The 18,675-nt window shown below is 40.4% G+C and overlaps 1 protein-coding gene across 1 annotated transcript in view; it reads left to right on the top strand.

Moving 5' to 3' along the window:
• Positions 1 to 18,675, top strand: part of slc12a1 (solute carrier family 12 member 1) — a 34,869-nt gene that overhangs the window by 9,544 nt on the left and 6,650 nt on the right. Inside the window, exons 4-20 of the mRNA XM_021467734.3 lie at positions 2,890 to 2,985; positions 3,610 to 3,749; positions 5,766 to 5,876; positions 6,376 to 6,487; positions 9,856 to 9,983; positions 10,063 to 10,147; positions 10,940 to 11,091; positions 11,272 to 11,379; positions 11,596 to 11,719; positions 11,806 to 11,907; positions 13,576 to 13,731; positions 13,973 to 14,072; positions 14,451 to 14,562; positions 14,764 to 14,904; positions 16,835 to 16,941; positions 17,049 to 17,131; positions 17,259 to 17,384. Coding sequence (XP_021323409.1) covers positions 2,890 to 2,985; positions 3,610 to 3,749; positions 5,766 to 5,876; positions 6,376 to 6,487; positions 9,856 to 9,983; positions 10,063 to 10,147; positions 10,940 to 11,091; positions 11,272 to 11,379; positions 11,596 to 11,719; positions 11,806 to 11,907; positions 13,576 to 13,731; positions 13,973 to 14,072; positions 14,451 to 14,562; positions 14,764 to 14,904; positions 16,835 to 16,941; positions 17,049 to 17,131; positions 17,259 to 17,384 — 1,983 coding nt within the window. The remainder of the gene's footprint in view (positions 1 to 2,889; positions 2,986 to 3,609; positions 3,750 to 5,765; positions 5,877 to 6,375; positions 6,488 to 9,855; positions 9,984 to 10,062; positions 10,148 to 10,939; positions 11,092 to 11,271; positions 11,380 to 11,595; positions 11,720 to 11,805; positions 11,908 to 13,575; positions 13,732 to 13,972; positions 14,073 to 14,450; positions 14,563 to 14,763; positions 14,905 to 16,834; positions 16,942 to 17,048; positions 17,132 to 17,258; positions 17,385 to 18,675) is intronic.

Genomic DNA, 18,675 nt, shown 5'->3' with positions numbered 1-18,675 from the left:
CACACACACACACACACACACACACACTCACAGCTGCTCATTAACATTTAGCATGGAAAACTCTACACACACTCACATACACGCAAACACACACACACACACACACACACACACACACACACACACACACACACACACACACACACACACACACCTCAAAATTGTAGCCCCTCTTGCAACAGTTGTCAGAGTGACCTTTTCAGTGAGACGCTCTTTAAAGGACATTTAAAGAATCTTTTTCCATGAATGTTAAAGAGTATTTAATTAAAGCCAATACAGGAACGTCTTAACTCAGAATGGGTCTTTCAGACGACTGGAGACTTCTTGGTTTAAGGGACAGTTCACTCAGAAAAAAATGTGCGATTCTCAACCAGTCTTCCCAAAACCACAGTACATCATTCAAAGATCATTCATTTTCCCTGGCCTTAGTCCCTTATTTATCAGAGTTCGCCACAGTAGAATGAACCGCCAACTATTCCAGCATATGTTTTACACAGTGGATGCCCTTCTAGCTGCAACCCAGTATTGGGAAACACCCATACACACTCATTCACACACACAAACTCATACACTACGGCCAGTGTAGTTGATCAGTTCCCCTATAGCGCATGTGTTTGGACTGTGGGGGAAACCGGAGCACCCCGAGGAAACCCACGCCAACACGAGGAGAACATGCAAACTCCACACAGCAACACCAAGTGACCCAGCCGAGACTCAAACCAGCGACCTTCTTGCTGTGAGGCCACAGTGCTAACCACTGAGCCACCATGCCAAAAGACAGTTGATCCTTGTGTTAACTTTGCATAATGTAAGTGCACACCTGGTTGATAATTAGACGTGTGTGTGTGTGTGTGTGTGTGTGTGTGTTTGGTCAGATCACTGAAGGTCACTGCTGGTGTTAATGGAGCGTATCTAATAGTTCTTCAGACGTTTATGTTTCTGTGAAAGTCTCCGAGCTTCAGAGAAGTTGAGTTTCAGTCCGACACCTCCAGCGCATTACAGCTCATCAGAAACTCACTGTACTTTATGAGCTGTGAGTGACTGCAGGCTTTTATTCCTCATTATAGCGCTGAGCAAACACACACACACACACACACACACACACACACACACACACACACACACACACACTCTCTCTCTGAAGTGTGCAGCTGGAGTGTTAATGTGCTGAGCGCTTCATTCTGCACAGGTTTGACTATCAGAGTGAGGAAAATGTCTGAATATAGACAAATCTAATTTTAGAAAACTGTTTATATTTGCAAAACATTTTACAGCATTCACTTTACAAAACCCGCCCAGTGGATTGTGGTGCTCATTTTGATTTGCTTTTCAGTCAACTGTGAGTTTGTGATGCGGTTTTCTCTTCGCACTTCACGCTTCTGCGCGTTTCACTTTGTGGCCCTGATTTGACAAGCAAGCAGAGTCAAGGGAACTTTCTGGAGTAAATCTAGTGCCGTATATATACACTTGCAATATAAAAGACAGTTTTGCAAATAAAAAATAATTGAGCAAAAATAAATAAATGCAAATCTCCAAAAATTTCAAGGCAAAAATAAAATTGAGAAATAAAAATTAAATTTGCAAACAAAAAAATATATAAAATGCAAATAAAAATCAAGCAGTGCAAAAGAACTCAAATATTTCAAATAGTAAAACAACTATATATAAAAACGATACAACTTGGGCGTTTACAGCAGGCCCGGACCTACTGGGCTGTAAGAGCACCTCGGTGATGCTGTGTCTCCAGGTGATGACGTCCCTTAAATGGAGGCAGGCCCAAGCCTGTCGTAAACCCCAAGTTCTATTGAATCTGCCCCCATGTCAAATCAGGGCCACAATGTGAAACCCACAGAAAAGTGCAAATTGAAAACAGCATCACAAACTCACGATTGACTGAAAGGTAAATCAAATTGAGCTTTGCAATTGACTGGACAAGTTTTGTAAAGGCAATAAAAAATGTTTTGCAAAGGTACATATATATATATATATATATATATATATATATATATATATATTTTAATTGCAAATATGTTTGCACTGCTTGATTATTATTTGCAGTTCTTTTTAGTTTGCAAATTAAATTTTATTTCTTAAAACTTAATTTTCGCTTAGCGATTTCTGGAGATTTGCATTTATTTATTCATTTTTGCTCAATACTTTATTTTTTTGTTTGCAAAACTTTCTTTTATTTTGCAAGCATATATGGCCCTATATTGACTCTATAGAATTAAGGCATATGCGACAAAACTTTCTCCTATTTTATAACTATATATGGCCCTAGATTGATTCCATAGTATTGAAAGAACAATTGCATAACGTGCACACTTCCACATTGACGAATAAGGTCAATAGCGCATGTGTTTGGACTGTGGGGGAAACCGGAGCACCCGGAGGAAACCCACACCAACACAGGGAGAACATGCAAACTCCACACAGAAACACCAACTGACCCAGCCGGGACTCAAACTAGTGACCTTCTTGCTGTGAGGCCACAGAGCGACACCACTGAGCCACCGTGCTGCTCTAAACTGCCCCTTTAAGTGATATATTTGTGATATGATGATAATAAATGTGTGTGTGTGTGTGTGTGTGTTTTTGTGACATATCAGGACACAAATCTGTATAATGACATGAGTATGACACAGGTATTACAAAAAAGAGGTAAAATATGGGGACATTGGTGACGTCCTCATTTCTCAAAATGCTTATAAATCCCACAGGATGAGTTTAATCAGAGAGTAAAGCTGCACACTGACTCCTGTGATGGTTGGGGTTAGGGGTGAGGGCAATACATTATACGGTTTGGACTGTATAAAATGAATGGAAGTCTATGTAATCTACCCACTTTTCACAAAAACAAACGTGTGTGTGTGTGTGTGTGTGTTTCAGGTTTGGGGATAGTGGTGGTGTTGTTGAGTATGGTTGTAACCAGCGTCACCTGTCTGTCCATGTCAGCGATCTGCACTAACGGAGTGGTGAGAGGAGGTAAAACACTGTAAATCAGACTCTAGCAGAGCTGTGAGCTTGACAAACCACCTGTAAAAACACACTCTCTCTCTCCATATGCACCAGACACTTTCCTACAACCACTCTCCATATCTCTACAAACACTGTGCATTTCTGAGTGGGCCTCACGCAGTTGAGTGGGCTTGACAAACCACCTGTAGAAAACACTATTCTCTCTCTCTCTCTCCATATGCTCTAGACACTTTCTTATAATCAGTCCATATCTCTAGAAAACAACACTGTGCCTAAATTATAAGTGTGCCTTATGCAGGTGAGTGCCTCATACGACCAGTGTAGTTGATCAGTTCCCCTATAGCGCATGTGTTTGGACTGTGGGGGAAACCGGAGCACCCGGAGGAAACCCACGCCAACACGGGGAGAACATGCAAACTCCACACAGAAACACCAACTGACCCAGCCGAGACTCAAACCAGTGACCTTCGTGTTGTGAGGCCACAGTGCTAACCCCTGAGCCACCGTGCCGCCTGTTCATGTTTATGATTGAGTTTATTAATGTAGCACCACTGTATGTCCACACATGTAATGACATTAAAGCTCAACTTATCTTGATTCTGGGCTGACAGGAGTGTGTTTGTGGTGCAGGAGGAGCGTATTACCTCATCTCCCGCAGTCTGGGTCCGGAGTTCGGCGGCTCCATTGGTCTGATCTTCGCCTTCGCCAATGCTGTGGCCGTGGCCATGTATGTTGTGGGATTCGCTGAAACTGTGGTGGAGCTTCTCAAGGTACAAACGTCTGAACGCACAAAATAAAATCTTAGTGCTATTTGGTCAGAGGGGAACATGTTGCACATAAAGATCCACATTTCACAGCCACATCACCCTGCAGCCCAAGACTGGTCCCTCACTGAAGCTAAGCAGGCCTGTGCTTGGTCAGTACCTGGATGGGAGACTACTTGGGAACACAAGGTTGCTGTTGGAAGTGGTGTTAGTGAGGCCAGCAGGGGGCGCTCAACCTGTGGTCTGCGTGAGTCCTAATGCCCTAGTGCAGTGGTTCTCAAACTTTTTTCATCAAGTACCACCTCAGAAAAAAATTGTCTCTCCAAGTACCACCAAAATGAGCAGTATTGAAAAACAGTAGCGTTGTTGGCTCAGTAAAACGGCTACAACTCTGCTCAGTTAAAAAACGTGGCAGATTACCTCAGAAATATAGGCTATATGTCATATATGGCATATTATATACATCATTTTTGATAAATTTTGAAATATATGTAGCATGTACATGACATATTTCATTCCTCCGCGTACCACTAGAAGGAAGCCCGCGTACCAAGTGGTACACGTACCACAGTTTGAGAACCACTGCCCTAGTGTAGTGAAGGAGACTCTATACTGTCAGTGGGCGCCGTCTTTCGGATGAGACGTTAAACTGAGGTTCTGACTCTCTGTGGTCATTAATAACCCCATGGCACTTCTGGTGAAAGAGCAGGGGTGTAGATCCGGTGTCCTGGCCAAAGTCCCTCAATTAGCCTTTACAATCATGGCCTCCCAATCATCCCCATCCACTGAATTGTCTCCATCACTGTCTCTCCACTCCACCTATAGCTGGTGTGTGGTGAAGCATGGTGCTGCTGTCCTGTGTCTGCCGGAGCATCATCCAAGTGGAGCTGCACACTGGTGGTGGTGTGGAGAGACCCCCCCCCCCCCCCCCCTCATGATTGTGAAGTACTTTGGGTGTATGGTTGTACACGATAAATGCACTATATAAATACACATTACATTACACATTTGGGATTTATCAAAGCCATTTGGGGTCTGTTGAAATGTTTAGATGTCTTTTATTCCAGCAGACCAACAATTAACAAACTTGTTTAACCATAAAAAGGCAAAACAACACATTGGAAAGCTACGAAATGCAATGCAGACATGTGTATAGAACACTGTTAATATTGATGTATTTATTGATTTTAAAAGGATGCATTACACTGCAAAAATGCCTTTCTTACTTCTGTTTTGTTTCAAGTTCAAATATCTAAAACTCTTAAATCAAGGAGAATTTTCTAGACTAGTAAAAATGTCTTGTTTTCAGAAATAATGAGTCCAAATGAAGAGAGTTTTCCCTCAAAACAAGCAAAATAATCTGACAATGGGGGAAGAAAAACAAACTAGTTTTCGTTTTGACAATATTATTTTGCGTACCCCATTGGCAGATCATTTGACCTGTTTTAAGGACAAACTCGTTTAATTTTGACTTTGTGAAAATACTTTTTTTTTCTTTTCTAGAAAATGCTTCTTGATTTAAGAGTTTGTAGATATTTGAACTAAAACAAGACAAAATCTCAATGTAAGAAAAGCATTTTGGGCACGCTTATACACAATTTAAAATGAATGAATAAATAATAACATAAAGTTCAATACACATCTGTACATTGTATTTCACAACTTTTCTTCTTTTGTCTTTTGATGGTTAAATAGGTTCGTTAATTGATCAATCAATCAATCAATCAATCAATCAATCAATCAATCAATCAATCAATCAATCAATCAATCTTTTTCTATAAAGCACTTTAAAATCACCTAAAGTGATCCCAAGTGCTGTACACAAGACTAAAACTCATCAGGACATAAACTACATAAAATAATCAAGCAAAATGTCAATGGGTGTCAAAGGCCAAAGAGACAGTAAAATGGGTTTGACGATCTCAAATGTGCATTTTAATGTGCAACAATTTCCCATCTGACCATGAAATGATTAATCAGATTATTTGTGCCAGTGTAAAACATCTTGGTACTTATATTTAGGACAGTAACGCCCTCATCGTGGATCCCACAAATGATATCCGGATCATCGGCTGCATCACGGTGGTGCTGCTGATGGGCATCACTGTGGCTGGGATGGAGTGGGAGGCAAAGGTAAACACAGGCATGCTGGGATTGAGTGTGTGACGGTAGCAGTGGGAGAGAAAACTGAATCGAATTCGCTATTCTGAATCGATTCTCAAACGTTCAGAATTGATTCTTTATTCAATTCAGATAGTGTAAGCTGGCGCGGGCGTGAGCTAGAAACAAAATAGTGAAAAGCATTTACATGCGCATGTGCATACACAGAAAAAAAAAAATCTTCTTGTTTCTAGTCCAAATATCCAGACATTTTTCAATCAAGAAGCATTTTCTAGACAAGCAAAACATATTGTCTTGTTTCCAGAAAAAAATATGTATAAATGAAGTAAGTTTTTCCCCTTAAATAAGCAAAATATCAATGGGGTAAGTGAAATAATCTTACGCCAAAAAGAAAAACAAGCTCATTTATCTGCTGCCTCTTCTGAAAGCTGGTGTAATGTGAGTAAAGGTGTAGTTTTCACAGTCAGGCTGTGATGATAATCTATAGTCACTGTAACTCATCTCTCCGCAGGCTCAGGTGGCTCTGCTGGTCATCCTGCTGGTGGCCATTGCTAATGTGTTTGTGGGAACAGTGATTCCCTCCACACAAGACAAACGCTCCAAAGGCTTCTTCAACTATCACGGTGAGGAACCACACACAGACACTTCTCAACTCAACGAGCAGCTTTTCATTAAAACAAGCTAAATAATCTGCCAATGGGGTAAGCTAAATAATCTCATTAGAGTAATAATCTCAACTATTTAATCATTATTTAACTATAAAACATTACAGCATTCATACCACAATTCTAGTTTTTTCCTGTTCGATATATTCAGTTGAAGTCAGAATTATTCGCCACCTTTGAATTTTTTTCCTCTAGTAAATATTTCCCAAATGGTGTTGAACATATTCAGGAAATGTTGACAGTATGTCTGATAATATTTGTTCTTCTGGAGAAAGTCTGATTTGTTTTATTTCAGCAAGAATAAAAGCAGTTTTTAATTGTTTAAACACCATTTTAAGCTCAATATTATTACCCCTTTTAAGCTTTATTTTTTCTTGATAGTCTCCAGAACAAACCATCATCATACAATAACTTGCCTAATTACCCCAACCTGCCTAATTACCCTAATTACCCTAGTGAAGCCTTTAAATGTGACTTTAAGCTGTATAGAAGTGTCTTGAAGAATATCTAGTCTAATATTGTCACATTCACCAGCGATCTCTAACCACCAGAGGTCGCTGGAAAACATTCTCACTCACAGAACTACAAATGTGCTTGTAAATGGACTTCAACTTCATACATGCTCTTCGCCCACACACCTGCTTCCTCATTTAGACTGATTGCACTCGAACCACCTGAGGATTGAAAAAGACTGATAACACACACTATTTAAGCCACACATTCACCCCTTCAGTTTGCAGAGTCGTGTTATCTGTACTAGTAACACTACAACGTGTTCTCCTTGTCTTGTTGTCCTGTTTATTGACCTTAGCCTTGTTTTGTCTTAGTCTGCCGCCTGCCTTACGACCTCCCGCCTGTTATAGGACTATGATTCTGGACTGTCTCAATATACCTGTTTACACCTGTATTGACCATTGCTTGCCTGACTACACTTAAACCTGTATTTGGATCCTACCTTCTGTTGTCAGTGTCACTCCATGGTGGTTACAAATATTATTTACTGTCATCATGACAAAAAGAAAATAAATCAGGTATTAGAGATGAGTTTCTAACACTATTATGATTAGAAATGTGTTGGAGAAATCTGCTCTGCATTACACAGAAATTGGGGACAAATAAACAGGGGGGCGAATAATTCAGGGGGCTAATAATTCTGACTTCAGGGGTCCGTTCTTCGTACGTGGATTACTCAGTTAGCTGGATTTGGATATTGACGATTTGACACGATCCTGGATCATTTCGTTCTTCAAAGCTAATCCGAGAGTTGTTGTCATAGCAACAGTTCTGCTAGGTCAAACTTGATCGGGAGCAGGTTCAATTCATATAAACAGGATTAGATCGGGTCAGTTCAAGCAAAGATAATACAGAAAGTATGTTCTGAATTCTGATATTTTCTTACAGTAGTGGTTATATACACTTGGGAAAATGGTACATATTTTTTAACTATATATATAAAGTTATAGTCATTAATACAATAAATAAAGTTATACATATTAATAAAACTTATGCAATCTGCACCATCGAAATGAAAGTACAAAGACTGCCACCTGCTGGTGCAAAGAGAAAACTTATTGATATGAACTTTTTAGATCGCTTTAGTACAAATTGTGTATAATAGAAATGCAGAATATGTGACTTTTTTTTTAAAGCAATAATACATTAATACAGTCATAAACATGTTTTGACAGTTAATATGAGGGTGATTTGATGCTTCACAAAAGTTGCAGACGCCTTTACCAATATGAAAATGCTTTTGTAAACAGCCAGTTATTCTTTACACCGATTAAAAAACGGCTACTATAATATAGAAAATCTTTTCTAAATGTAGAACTAAATACACTGATATGCATTGAAATACATGATGAATACACTTGTCTTGACAAATGAAAGTGTAAAGCAGCTCACAACAAATGTGGAAGGTTATTGCGTGTCATATTTCAGAAACCGTTTACTGCTAATTTGATGTAATTTTGCTCACATGGATAATTGAATATTAATCAGATGATGTCATTACGCTGATGTGCCGTCAGCCAATTATGGCATTGCTGATCATGATTTCGAGGATGGATAGATCTGTCCTTCACAACACACACAGATCTCAGATCAGTTTATCCAGACATTCTAATCTGATTCGCGAACTTGTTTGAAGAACCAAATTAGCCAGAGATCAGTTATCAAGATTAAAAGATCCAGGATCTGCCAAATCATCTTAGATCATTTAAGCGAGGTACGAAGAACGGATCCCAGCTGTATGGCATGCCCAATATAAATAAAGCTGATTTTAACAGGAATTTCCGCAACACTGTTACTTTCAGCGTCTCATTTAGGTTTATTAATTATATCGCTGAACTTTAGTAATAAATAGTTTTAAAATGCTGTGCTTCCCACCTGCTTTATTCAGCTGTATTGACTTTTGGCACTTCTAGAGCGCTGATGAGAAGATGACGGATGTTTACTGTAACGGAAACGAAATGGCCTTAAACACCCAGCAAGCACAAGACATCAACATGATGTCAGACTGACGTTGTACCCCAATGTTGTCGGGACGTTACATATTGTTTGCTATTTACTATGCTCTTCTACGTAAAGCTGCTTTCACACAATTTACATTGTAAAAGCGCTGTACAAATAAAGGTGAATTAAATTTAAATGAAAATCGGGTTGACATCAGAACTCAATGTCAGACCAATGTCAACGTCCAACCAAAAACCAACCAAGTATCAACGTCGAATGATGTCACAGCTTGAAGTTGTGTGGACGTTACCACCATGACGTCTATCAGATGTTGGATTTTGGTTAATACCTGAATGAATAAATATTGACGTCAATATGACGTTGGTTTAAGATGTTGGCTCGACATTGGATTTTGGTCACTTTTTAACAACCTAAAATCGACCAAATATTAACGTTATTTAACGTTGTTATTAGACATCAAAATAACGTTGTCTTTAGACGCTGGCTAGACATTGAATTTTGGTCGCTTGACATCACAGCCTAAATCTAACCTAATATTAATGTCTTATGATGTTGTGTGTCTGCTGGACAATAACTACATGCACTACAGAATGTTACGTTTACACACACACACAAACTACATGTAAATTCATCAACTTTATACAACGTAATACTCACCACTCACTACTCACGAATATGAGTATGCTTTTTCAGTGCCACTGCTGATAATCTAAGGAGAATTAGTTGCAATGTAACTTAAATTCAACAAACAGACCATCAAAATAAAGTGTGACCCTATATTCATACAAACGATTACTTTATAGCACAAACTGAATCAGAAGTCACGCCACTGTCATCTCTGTCTACAACAGAATCCATTGCAAAGGAGAACTTCATACCGGACTTCCGGGACGGAGAGACCTTCTTCTCTGTTTTCGCCATCTTCTTCCCTGCGGCCACTGGGATCCTGGCTGGAGCCAACATCTCTGGAGATCTGAGGGTGAGAGCGAGTGTGTGATGCAGTAATAATCTGACATGACTGCAGCTAAATCATCATCTTCCCGTCTCTGGTTCTCCAGGATCCTCAAGGAGCTCTGCCTAAAGGGACTCTGCTGGCCATCTTCATCACCGGGGTCACCTACCTGGGCATCGCACTGGTCGTCTGTAAGTCCTGAACACACACACTCAATGGGAATAGCAGGAGATGGAAGCGCAATAAACTGTGGGGGAGGCGTCACGGTGGCACAGTGGGTAGCACAATCGCCTCACAGCAAGAATATCACTAGTTCGAGCCTTAGCTGGGTCAGTTGGTGTTTTTCTGTGGAGTTTGCATTTTCTCCCCATGTTGGCGTGGGTTTCCTCCGGGTGCTCCGGTTTCCCCCACAGTCCAAACACATGCGCTATAGGGGAACTGATCAACTAAATGGCAGTAGTGTATGAGTGTGAATGAGTGTGTATGGGTGTTTCCCAGTGATGGGTTGCAGCTGGAAGAGCATCCGCTGCAAAAAACATATGCTGGATAAGATGGTGGTTCATTCCACTGTGGCGACCCCTGATTAATAAGCCGAAAACAAAATGAATGAAAGAATAAACTGTGTGGGAGCAAACATTACACCCATGTGCATCATAATGCTCGCCTTGTTTACTATTGGTTGCTAGGTTACCAATACTACAGTCAGCCACTCTAATAGTGCGTTCACACCAGACGTTGATGAAGTATCAATCGAGAGTGATTTACATGTTAGCTCAAAGCAAAGATGCGAATAGACATCTATTAATAGCCACACCCTCCAACCATTAGTTTGCCATGACTGAAAGATAAAAGGCGGAGCTAAAAACTAAAACCGCGCCCCTTCTCAATGTTCTACTTCAGTTGTAAATACATCATGACACTAGAAGTCAGCAGAAACTTCTCTTCACACAGACTCTAACAGAGCGACTGCTGTTTTTCCGCAGCGGTCACAGTCGTCCGAGATGCGACGGGAAACAGAAACGACACCATTCAAGCCGGTGCGAGCTGCAACTTCTCCTCTGCCTGTGATTTCGGCTATGATTTCTCCATCTGCCAGACCACCAAATGTAACTACGGCCTCATGAACAACTTCCAGGTGGGAGAAATCAGACATGCAGGGTCTTTTGAGGTTTTATATGTACTGTATGTGTGTCTGAGCATGTTTATGAATGTCACTGGTGTGTGTTTGTATATATTAGTGTGTGTTGTTGAATATCATTGGTGTGTGTGTGAGTTTGTGTGGGTCTATGAATATTATTGGTGTGTGTTTGTGCAGGTAATGACTCTGGTGTCTGGATTCGGACCTCTCATCACTGCAGGAACGTTTTCGGCTACGCTCTCCTCAGCTCTGGCGTCTCTAGTGAGCGCGCCCAAAGTCTTCCAGGTCAGAGTTTTCAGCCACATCCAAACTAATATGTTCATTTATCATGCAAAATCAACGTTTGAAAGCTGTTTAGACAGAAGTGGGTGTAGGTATAGTGCGTCCACAGTTATATCGGACCGATAGAAACACAACAAGATTTTTTTTCTTTTATTTGCATGCATTTGTACTCTTTGCATGCATAATAATCAGTATTTTATTATCAATTTGTACTTTCAGGCTCTGTGCAAAGACAACATCTACAAGGCGCTCAAGTTCTTTGCCAAAGGTCACGGGAAAAACAACGAGCCGATCCGAGGATACGTCCTGACCTTCATCATCGCCGTAGCCTTCATCCTCATCGGTGAATATAACTGTGATTAGTATAATAGTGACTGTGTGATTAATGTGATGGAGCTGATGGTGTAACGGCGATTGGTTCTGTTTCAGCTCAGCTCAACACCATCGCCCCCATCATCTCCAACTTCTTTCTGGCCTCGTACGCCCTCATCAACTACTCCTGCTTCCACGCCTCCTACGCCAAATCCCCAGGTCTGTCTCACTTTATGGTACAGGTGCACACAAACACACGAGTGGCGTCATTTAACAAAATAATATTACTGGGATACTGAACTTAAGTACTGTTTGCGAGTACATGTACTTTACTATAACAATTGCTATAGCTGCTGTGTTGCCATAGCAACTGTAGAACCACCACAACAGATCAGTTACTATGGTTGGTGTTACCATAGCAACTGTAGAATCACCACAGCATATAAATTACTATAATTGTGTTACCATAGCAACTGTAGAATCACCATAAAAGATCAAATACTAAAGTTGTTGTGTTGACATAGCAACTGTAGAACCACCACAACAGATCAGTTACTATAGTTGTTGTGTTGCCATAGCAACTGTAATCACCACAACAGATCATTACTGTGTTTGTTGTGTTGCCATAGCAACTGTAGAACCACCACAACAGATCAGTTACTATATTTGTTGTGTTGCCATAGCAACTGTAGAACCACCACAACAGATCAGTTACTATAGTTGTTGTGTTGCCATAGCAACTGTAGAACCACCACAACAGATCAATTACTATAGTTGTTGTGTTGCAATAGCAACTGTAGAATCACCACAACAGATCAGTTACTATAGTTGTTGTGTTGCCATAGCAACTGTAGAACCACCACAACAGATCAGTTACTAAAGTTGTTGTGTTGCCATAGCAACTGTAGAATCACCACAACAGATCAGTTACTATAGTTGTTGTGTTGCCATAGCAACTGTAGAACCACCACAATAGATCAGTTACTATAGTTGTTGTGTTGCCATAGCAACTGTAGAACCACCACAACAGATCAATTACTATAGTTGTTGTGTTGCCATAGCAACTGTAGAACCACAACAGATCAGTTACTAAAGTTGTTGTGTTGCCATAGCAACTGTAGAATCACCACAACAGATCAGTTACTATAGTTGTTGTGTTGCCATAGCAACTGTAGAATCACCACAACAGATCAGTTACTATAGTTGTTGTGTTGCCATAGCAACTGTAGAATCACCACAACAGATCAATTACTGTAGTTGTTGTGTTGCCATAGCAACTGTAGAATCACCACAACAGATCAGTTACTATAGTTGTTGTGTTGCCATAGCAACTGTTGAACCACAACAGATCAGTTACTAAAGTTGTTGTGTTGCCATAGCAACTGTAGAATCACCACAACAGATCAGTTACTATAGTTGTTGTGTTGCCATAGCAACTGTAGAATCACCACAACAGATCAGTTACTATAGTTGTTGTGTTGCCATAGCAACTGTAGAATCACCACAACAGATCAATAAATATAGTTTTACTTTGTTGCAACTATAGAATCACAAATATAACAATTATAAAACAGTTTAACAGAACTATTTGCAATGTATGTAAGACATTTTAAGTTATTAGGTATTTTAAGGCATTTAAGGACAAAGAAATACATTTTTAATGCACTTTCATAATTTTTTTGTAAAAACGCACCTAAGTACAGCTGTAAGTGCATAAGTTATTGTGCTTTAACTCTTTACACCTTTAGATTTCCATTCCAATAAATAGTCTTTTAATTCTCTTTTCTCCATATTCTGTATGTTAGGCTGCTTTGTCACAATCTACATTGTAAACAGCTCTATAGAAATACCACTGTACTAAGGTGTGTAAACTGTGTGTGTGTGCAGGCTGGAGGCCGGCGTATAAATACTACAACATGTGGCTGTCTCTGTTTGGAGCCGTGCTCTGCTGTGCTGTGATGTTTGTTATTAACTGGTGGGCCGCGCTGCTCACATACGGCATCGAGTTCTTCCTCTACATCTACGTCACCGTCAAGAAACCAGGTAAAAATGCAGATTATGTATATTAGGACCTGCAGATGCCCTGATGTGATGCGGAAATATAAATAAATAATAAATAAATAAAGCAAAACTACAGCTTTTCTTACTGAGAGTTTTTGTTGTGTTTCTCGTCCAAATATCTCAAAATTCTTAAGTCAAGAATCATTTTCTGTACAAGCAAAACATGCATGTACAGTGATGTACAGATGTGCTGCTCACTCTGCTCTGCTCTGCGTCTCCTCAGATGTGAACTGGGGATCTTCAACTCAAGCCGTGACGTTTATAAACGCAGTGAACAACGCTCTGATTCTATCTGGAGTAGACGACCACATCAAGAACTTCAGGTACCCACACACACACACACACACACACACACACACACACACACACACACACACACACACACACACACACACACACACACATTTGATTAATTTATTTGGAATGACTAATACTAATTAAAGCAACACAGCATCTTAATAATCATAAAGAGCCCATTATGTTTCACAGTACAAGTCAAAATCATTGAGTTTCTTTTGCGTGACAATATTAAAACACTCAATCAATTCTGCGCAAAATTGTAAATAAATGGATTAAGGATAGTAAAGTACATCAGTATATGTATATAGTATATCACACACACAAAGACAAACACAGATGCAAACACACACACACACACACACTGATACACACACCTGAGTAATCTTCTCTCTGTGTTTCAGACCCAAATGTCTTGTCCTGACGGGATCTCCCAGAAGTCGGCCGGCGCTGCTGGACCTCTCACACTCCTTCACCAAGAACTATGGGTTGTGTTTGACCTGCGAGGTGTTTGTGGTGAGCTGATGGACATCTCTGTCACACACACACACACACATCAGGATCTGCTCGATGGAGATAAGAGTCAGTCTGGTGTTGATTATTGGATTAACTCATACATGTTAATATATATTTGCTCAATTCTGTGTATTATAAAATAAGTTGGGACATCAGATTTGTGAAGCGATGTGTGTGTGTGTGTGTGTGTGTGTGTTCTAGGGTTCCCGTGATAAGAATCTGCAGGACATGATTGAAGGCGATGTGCAGAACCAGCTGTGGCTCAACAAGCAGAAACACAAAGCATTTTACACACCCATCGCCAGCGACACACTCAGAGACGGAGCACAGGCACTGATGCAGGTCTGAACACACACACTCACACACACACACACACACACACACACACACACACTGGAGGTTTAACGGGCTACAAACTTAACAGTTCTGAAATCGGCCTCTCTCTCTGTGTATATGTGTGTGTGTGTGTGTGTGTGTGTGTGTGTGTGCGTGTGTGTGTGTGTGTATCAATGTTTCTGCATCTGTGTGTGTAATGTGCATGTATGTGTTTGTATGAGCAAGTGTCGATGTGTGTAGGTGCATCTGTGTTTGCGAGTGTTTGTGTATGTATGTATGTGTTTACTTTGCACAATTATGTGTGTGTGTGCAATTGTTTGTGTGTGTGTGATTATGTGCATGTGTTTGTGCGCTTATATATACAGTTAAAAAGCAGAAGTTTACCTACCCTGTATAAAAGCACATCACCATTTAATAAAGTCAGCTGTTAATGTGACTAAACTCTTTCTCTTTTAGGTAAGTGAGGATGATCACGTGTGTTTCTGTTCTGCTTAATAGCAGAATAATGAGAGAGAGATTGATGGAGAAATCTTTCTAACTCTTCTTGAAAGTCTTAAAGTCTTCCTCTGCTAAAGCTCAGATGATGATGTCAGGGTTTTGGAAGTTTCTGATTGGCTAATTGACAACATTTGAGTTAATGTGAGGCACAACTGTAGAATAGTATTGAAGGAAAAGCTCAAACACACTGCTTCCTTGTGGGACAACATGGGAAAAATAACAAGCCAGAATCAACAACAAAGCCAGATTACCATTAGCTGAATGACACTGGGAAACAGACTAATGTTTGGAGACATGTGCTGTGCTCTGATGGAGCTAAGACTGAACTGTTTGGCCATAATGAGCAGTGTTACATTTGGAGGACAAAAGGGAAAGCTTACAAGCCTAGAACACCATCCCCACTGTGCAGTATGGGGGCGGCTGCGTCATGTTGTGGGGCTGTTCTGCTGCAGGAGGGACTGGTCCACTTCACAGCAGAGATGGCATCATGAAGACAGAACATTATGGAGAAATACTGAAGCAACATCTCAACACATCAGCCAGAACATTACAACTCGACCACAAATGGCTCTTCCAGACAGACCATGACCCTGAACACACTGCCAAATGAGCTCAAATGTGCTTTAAGCACAACAGAGTGAATGTTTTGGAGTGGCCATCACAAAGCCCTGATCTCAATCCTATAGGGAATGTGTGGGCGGAGCTGAAAAAGCTTGTGCGAGCAAGACAGCCTACAAATCTGACTCAGTTACAGCAATTCTGCAGGAGGAATGGGCCAAAATTCCTGCAAACTATTGTGAGAAGCTTGTGGAAGGAGACAAAACATTTGACCAAAGTTATACAGTTTAAAAGCAAAGCTAAAAAATACCAAGGACATGTGTGTAAACGTCTGACTGTCTAGAAATTAATAAACAATTCTCTCATTGTTCTGGCATTTAGCAAATGTAAATCATTTAGGCAATCCTAACAGACCAAAAATAGAAACTGTTTAGTGATTTTCCATCAGACATTCTTAAAAATGGTCATGTTCCTTTATTAGAGTGTATGTACACTTCTGCTTTCAACTGTATGCGTGTGCATGCAAGTGTTTGTATGAGTATGTGTGTGTGTGCATGTATGTGTGTGTGCATGTGTTTCTGTCAGTCTGTGCATGTGTGTGTATGTGCATGTGGGTTTGTGCATATGTGTGTGTGTGTGCATGCATGTGTGGGTGTGTTTGTGTCCAAATGTGAAAACAGATTCTCCAGAACCTCCTCATAACGAGAAACCGGTGTAAAAAACAGTAAACAAAGACTGCAAAATTGCAGAAGGTTTAGTGTGAGGGTTCAGAGGAGGCTAGAAATGAATCTGAATGTGCTGTTTGTTTATCAAAATAATATAGTTCCACGTATCCCCATTTAGATAGCTAAGTAGTGTGTGTGTGTGTGTGTGTGTGCAGGCGTCAGGACTGGGCAGAATGAAGCCGAACACAGTGATGCTGGGGTTTAAGCGTGATTGGAGAACCAGTAAACCACAGGACGTCCAAAACTATGTAGGAATTCTCCAGTAAGTGAAGGAACTGCCTTTCTGAATGAACATCAGTGTCTCTCTCACACACACACACACACACACACACACACACACACACACATGTTTGTTCTGTTCTCCTGCAGCGATACGTTTGACTTTGAGCTCGGGACAGTGATAATGAGAGTCAGTCAGGGGATGGACATCTCACACATCCTCAAAGCTGAAGGTAAACACACACACACACACGCACACACACACAAACACACATGTGGCTGATGTGTGTAAGAATATGCTGAAGATGCTGTGTGTGTGTGTGTGTGTGTGTGTGTGTGTGTGTGTGTGTGTGTGTATAGAGGAGATGGAGCGCATGATCTTGGAGCAGCAGGCGCTGGAGATGGAGGAGAATGACTTTCAGCCTGGACCGAGAGGCTTCTTCAATCGGGCCAAGAAAACCCCAAAAAAAGAGCCGACCAGCAAAGGTGTTCAGCGCATCTGACAATAAACCATACTAAAGAGATCAGAGATCTGCTTTAATGCAATTAAACTGAAGTCCATCAACCCAAACTGAGATTCCCAAACTCTAATTAATATAATTTTAAAAGTTTAAATAGTCATTAAAGTTGAAGTTTTAAAGGGCACCTATTATACAGAAATGACTGATCTAGTCAAATAAGTTTTATTTAGTCATTGAACAGACTTACAATAATCACACATTTTAGGATTGGTTTTCTGATATGCATAAACTCACAAAAACAAACAAAAACCAACATCCCCAAGCCCAGCCTGTAAGAGTACAATACAGGGGAAATCAACTTTAGTGACAATACATTGCTTTGGGGAAAAGAATTCCCTATGAAGTCACCAAAGAAAGTGGCCCAAATCTTCTGAAATTGTCCAGGAGAAATTACTTTTCTAATGCGTTTAACTCCAGTAGTGTGTGTGTGCGTGAGCAGTGTGTGTGTGTATCTCCAGCAGCCTCTAATGCTCAACATGAGTGAGTTGTGTTTATTATATAAAGACCTGATGACTGAAACACTTTGATTGACATTCTCCCTTTATACGTGTCATCAAGCCCCGCCCACTAGTGCCCATCTCATTAGCATGTCCAGCAGGCCTGAGTGAGAAGCAGCCGTCTGTCCATTAGCCATTAGAGTGTTTGAGCTGCTGAAGATCATGTCAGCATAGACTAAGAGGATTATAGATGTGCAGTTCTAGATGAAGCACACATGAACAGCGGAAATTTGCAAAACATCTAATAAAAAGGGAAAATTTATACTGAATTAATTATTTTTAGCATTTAATTTATTTCAAATTAATTTAATCATTAATTTTTAATCACTCTTTGCATTTTGAGCCTCTCTTTAAGTGATTTTTAACCTGCTGGTTGTGAGAATATTTCGCTTGAAGCTTTCAATATAAAAATTCAAGGTTTTTTTGTATCATGGAATAGAAAAAAAATGTCGGCTTAGTCTCTTTATAAATCTTATGTCGCCACAATGGAATGAACCGCCAACTTATCCAGCACATGTTTTACGCAGTGAATGCCCTTCCAGCAGCAACCCATCACTGGGAAACATTCATACACACTCATACACTACGGACAATTTTAGCTTTGAGTATAGTAAAAGCGCATTACAAATAAAAGTTATTATTATTATTACCCAATTCCCCTATAGCGCATGTGTTTGGACTGTGGGGGACACCGGACCACCTGGAGGAAACCCACGCCAACACGGGGAGAACATGCAAACTCCATGCAGAAATGCCAAC

Source organism: Danio rerio, chromosome 18 (genome assembly GCF_049306965.1).
Source record: "Danio rerio strain Tuebingen ecotype United States chromosome 18, GRCz12tu, whole genome shotgun sequence".
Taxonomy (NCBI): domain Eukaryota; kingdom Metazoa; phylum Chordata; class Actinopteri; order Cypriniformes; family Danionidae; genus Danio; species Danio rerio.
This window is presented reverse-complemented; position numbering and strand designations above follow the sequence as displayed.